The 4,767-nt window shown below is 33.8% G+C and overlaps 1 protein-coding gene across 2 annotated transcripts; it reads left to right on the top strand.

The window, feature by feature from the left end:
* Positions 1–337: 337 nt before the first annotated feature.
* Positions 338–3,706, top strand: LOC132615960 (AT-hook motif nuclear-localized protein 20-like). Of its 2 annotated transcripts, XM_060330559.1 has the most exons (3): positions 338–1,191; positions 1,711–2,094; positions 3,123–3,706. In XM_060330559.1, the coding sequence occupies exons 1-2, from the start codon at positions 684–686 to the stop codon at positions 2,085–2,087; spliced, it is 885 nt and encodes a 294-aa protein (XP_060186542.1). In that variant the 5' UTR covers positions 338–683; the 3' UTR covers positions 2,088–2,094; positions 3,123–3,706. The 2 variants fall into 2 exon arrangements, with proteins under 2 accessions (XP_060186542.1, XP_060186541.1); XM_060330558.1 differs by lacking the exon at positions 3,123–3,706 and having other exon boundaries at positions 1,711–2,357.
* Positions 3,707–4,767: the final 1,061 nt, after the last annotated feature.

Genomic DNA, 4,767 nt, shown 5'->3' with positions numbered 1-4,767 from the left:
TCCCAATTTATGTGACACTTTTCGCTTTTCAAGAGTCAATTTGATTAAACTTTAAAGCTAAATTGGATTAGATTAATTTAATATTTTAACATTAAAATTTATATATTTGAAAACTAGATGAATAATACTATAAGTTGTAATTTTTCATATCAATTTGGTGAAAAAATATATTTTAAAATATTGATCAAAGTTGATGCAGTTTGAATTTGTACCATATATGAATTAAAATTATTAAATTTGTCCGAACACATACTTTGGTCTCTAGCTCCGCCCCAAACCCCAAAAATAAAAGCGAATATACTTTTAAAACAAGGCTTAAAAATATACTCCAAAGAGTAACCCACAAAGCTTAACTCTTTCTTCCTGTTCCTTAATTATCATCATCACTCTCATTTCTCTCTCTATTCCTCTCTCCTTTCTCTGCTCTTATGATCATCTCTCTCTTAGCTGATCCTTGTTGACTTATTCAATCATCTTACTCACATCCTTAACAACAACAACAAAAAAACCTTCGTCCCAAATTCTCAATCTTTACAAAAATCTTGAAATTAGATTTTACATAACAGAGAGAAAAAGGGCCAAAAAAACTTCTTTTTCCCTAGTTTAAATCTCTCCTTTGGACCTCAAAAACTCATTTCTCCAACTAAAAAACCCCATTTTTGAGCTAGTTTCTAATTAACAACATGGCAAACCCATGGTGGACAGGTCAAGTAGGTTTACAAGGAGTTGAAACGTCATCCTCAGCTGGCTCACCCTCCCTCAAGAAACCAGATCTAGGCGTATCTATGAACGACCATAGCGGTGGTAGTGGCAGCCACGACGAAGATAGAGACCACTCCGACGACCCTAAAGAGGGTGCAGTCGAAGTAGCCACTCGTCGACCCAGAGGTCGACCAGCTGGCTCAAAAAACAAGCCAAAACCCCCCATTTTCGTGACAAGGGACAGCCCTAACGCGCTTAGAAGTCACGTGATGGAAGTTGCAAATGGAGCTGATGTAGCTGAAAGTATAGCACAGTTTGCTAGGAAGAGACAAAGAGGTGTTTGCGTGTTGAGTGCTACTGGAACTGTTACTAATGTAACCCTAAGACAACCTTCTGCTCCTGGTGCTGTTATGGCATTACACGGACGTTTCGAGATCTTATCGTTGACTGGCGCCTTCCTCCCTGGACCTGCTCCTCCTGGATCAACAGGTTGTTGAATTGTGCAATCATTTCATTTAAAGTTTAAACTGACAGAAAATCACACTTTTAAATGATGTACTTAATTATGTTGTGTCTCTAACACTCCTCTTGCCTGCTCTAATATCGTATTGAATTGTTTGACCGTTTCAATTAAGCTGTTACAGAGAGAGCGCAATACTTAGTTATTTTATATATGTGTCAACATGTGTTTTGTCCGCTCTAATTTTCTGTTGAATTAGGTGACCAACTCATCTACAAGTTTAAATTGTTAGAGATAACACACTTTTAATGATAGAATTTACTTATGTTATGTCTCAACAAGTCTCTTGCCTGCTCTAATTTCATGTTGAACTATGTTTGACCCTTTTATCTTCAACCTTAAAATGTTAGAGAGAACACTTGCAATTACAATACTTATGTATCAAACGCCTCTTGCTTGCTATGAATTGTGTGACTCGTGGAAACTTTAATTAAATTGTTAGAGAGTACAATTCATAAATTACTTAATTAGATGATGTCTCGATGCAGGTTTGACTATTTACCTAGCAGGAGGACAAGGACAAGTTGTGGGAGGAAGTGTAGTAGGGTCTTTAGTAGCATCAGGACCAGTTATGGTGATTGCATCAACTTTTTCTAATGCTACATATGAGAGGCTGCCGTTGGAGGAGGAGGAAGAAGGCGGTGGACAGGTGGCACAAGGACAACTTGGAGGTGGCGGTGGTGGATCGCCGCCGGGAATGGGCAGTGGTGGTGGTGGAGGGGGACAACAACAAGGTGGTGGTGGTATGGGTGATATTCCATCTTCAAATATGCCAGTATATAATTTGCCACCAAACTTGCTACCAAATGGTGGACAATTGAACCATGAAGCATTTGCTTGGGCACATGGACGCCCTCCTTTTTAATTTAGAGGTAATTTGATGATAATAATAATAATTCAAGAAAAGAGAAAAAGTGAGAGGAATTAGAGCTAGCTTCTTCCTTTTGATTATGTTGTATGGTAAAAAAAAAAAAGTTATTTGAGGTCTAATTTCTGTACATTAATTTTCTTTTTGAATTTGATTCAACATGATGGGGTTTTCCCCTACTTCAATCTTCTTCTTCTAGTTCGATCACCATCATATTCTTGGTTTTTGCTTATTGATAGATAAAATGTTTTGAGTGATTTTATTTAATTTCTTCGTGGTTTTATTATCCCTATATAATATAATTCTCACCATAGCATTTTAGGGTTTCTCTCTTTTTTGTTTCCCTTGTCCCTATGTTTTGTGTTTCTTATCTGTCTGTAAATTTTGTATTTTCTCATTTTTTGTTCTTTGAAATCTAAGGATCAAATATAAGTTTATATTTAGGTACTTATATTTAGGTACGAGATATAATATTCAGATTTATCAGGGTTTCCCCTTTCTTATTTTCCACAAAAAAGATACTTTTAAAGGATAAAGATTCTTATTAAAGATATTATATTTCATAGTCTCCCTCAGGCCAACCGAGTTAATAACTGCCAATAAAAAAAGCGATATAATGAGGGTTCTTAATTATAAGTCATTAGGTATCCAGACTTAACTAATCTAATTTTTGTGGTTTATTTATTTCTGTAAATTCAAACAAGATTCATGCTTCTCATTTTAAATATTGTACAACAAGCCATTTTCCTGGAAGTAGCAACTCATTATTCATATACTTATGGGTGGAGCTAGGGTATCGAAACTGGTTCATCCTAACCTTCTTCGTTCAAAAATTATATATATACACAAGGTCAGAAATATTTTTTAGGTATATATTAGATGTTGATCGAATCCCCTTGGTTTCTTCTTTATTTTTTTATATTTTGATTTTCTTATAAAAATTCCGACTTCGCCGTTGCATCTGTATTTAATTTATTATTGTATTAAATTAAAAAAAAATCTAGTGTTTGATATACATAATTTTTATTACAGTGAACAGAGAATCTTAGGAAATAGAGTTTGCTGACTTCATGGAGAAATGGTGCTTTTGATGCAACTAGCAGTGACCAAATAGAAGAATGTGGAGATATATATACATAGTCTCTCTCTCTTTCTCTATTCTAGATCTGAATTTCGGGATCTTATGACAAAACCTGTCTTCTTTTTCAGTTTACACAATAAATGGCTCCCATAGCTATCTCTATATACTATAAGAGATCATCCTATTATTCTGTTCCTTTTATATTACTACATTTTCATTCATATATAGGATTGACATTATCATGTTTAAGGATTGGAACACAAAAGATGCAGGCCAAGTGAAAGATGTAGGCCACAGCTTTTTCTATACAACAAATGGTACATGCATGTAGACACACTATGTACATTCATGTATCATTTTTTTTTGTCATCAGAGCGACAAAAGGTTGAATCTCAATGAATTGTGGGTGGCAGCAAAGCTACTCCGTATCTTTAATGTAACTGAGCCTTTAATAGTTACTAGACTATTATCTTTAATTTATCATCCGGCATTCGAAATCCTATGTACTGATAGCTTGAGTAATTTGCATTTGCGTTGTGTACTAGAGTTCATTGAAGAGGGAAGTGTTTCTATCAAGAGTATTAATTCTCAATTTCCAAAGCTTGAATTTTAAATCTTTGATATATTAAGAATAGAAACATCTCATCAATCCATCCCTCCACACACCTCATAGTTAATATGTTATTCAAATGTAAAAGAAGTCATATTGCTCTATCATTTGAGCTGATCAGAGAATTTGACAAAGTTTGCAATTTCAATATACGTAATACTTATTTTCACTAGCTTACATGGTGCCTACCAGATGGTCTATATGCATGTGATTTGGACTTGGAGTTCAATTAATTAATTTCTATATTTAGCGAGTGTAAATGAATTACTTATAGTATCATACCATTATTTAAAAGATTCTCTTATATGTGTGTAACTTTTCATCATAAGTGAAATTAGTTACTTTGAAAAACAAGACAAAATGATCAACTAACTAGCTAGGCTGCTACGACAACTTAAACACACCAATAACGTAAAAATCTCATTTACTAGTGTGTATATATATACAAGTTAAAATCTTAGAATTAACAGTAAAATGGTCACCTGTCGATGATGCGGAAAATCCTTGGATAATTGTATAAAAATTGGATTTTAAACTACAATCACATAATTGAATGTAAACATGAATTCTATGAAACTTCGAAGAATATTATGTGAAAAGAATTGAAATAATTAAATGGTGGTTAAAAGGAAGATGATAGATTTTGTTTCAAAGGAAAGGATGAAAATGTTATTATCAGTCAAGACTTTTTGACTAGGTCAGAAGAAACATACTTAAAATTTAATAAAACCACAATAGAGCCCATACTTGCTCAAGCTAAGCTTGGATATTATATTCATTAAACAAAAATCATTCAATACTTTTTCTAAAGCGAAAAAAAAAAAAACTGCAAGAGACATGTACCTACAATATTCAACTACTGTCTTGTCGTTTATATAAAGCCCAACAATATAATACTGTAAGCACATAGTAATATAATAAACCTAGCTAATGGCGCATCAAACTGTAGGGGCGGATCTATTTAACATGAAATAACCCGTGGTTCA

This window comes from Lycium barbarum, chromosome 10 (assembly GCF_019175385.1).
Source record: "Lycium barbarum isolate Lr01 chromosome 10, ASM1917538v2, whole genome shotgun sequence".
NCBI classification, from domain to species: Eukaryota; Viridiplantae; Streptophyta; class Magnoliopsida; order Solanales; family Solanaceae; genus Lycium; species Lycium barbarum.
This window is presented reverse-complemented; position numbering and strand designations above follow the sequence as displayed.

Excerpts from the sequence above, each read along its gene's own strand:
- LOC132615960 (XM_060330559.1), top strand. The coding sequence starts at position 684 with ATGGCAAACCCATGGTGGACAGGTCAAGTAGGTTTACAAGGAGTTGAA. Across the intron at positions 1,192-1,710 it reads TGCTCCTCCTGGATCAACAG|GTTTGACTATTTACCTAGCA; the intron begins GTTGTTGAATTG and ends GTCTCGATGCAG.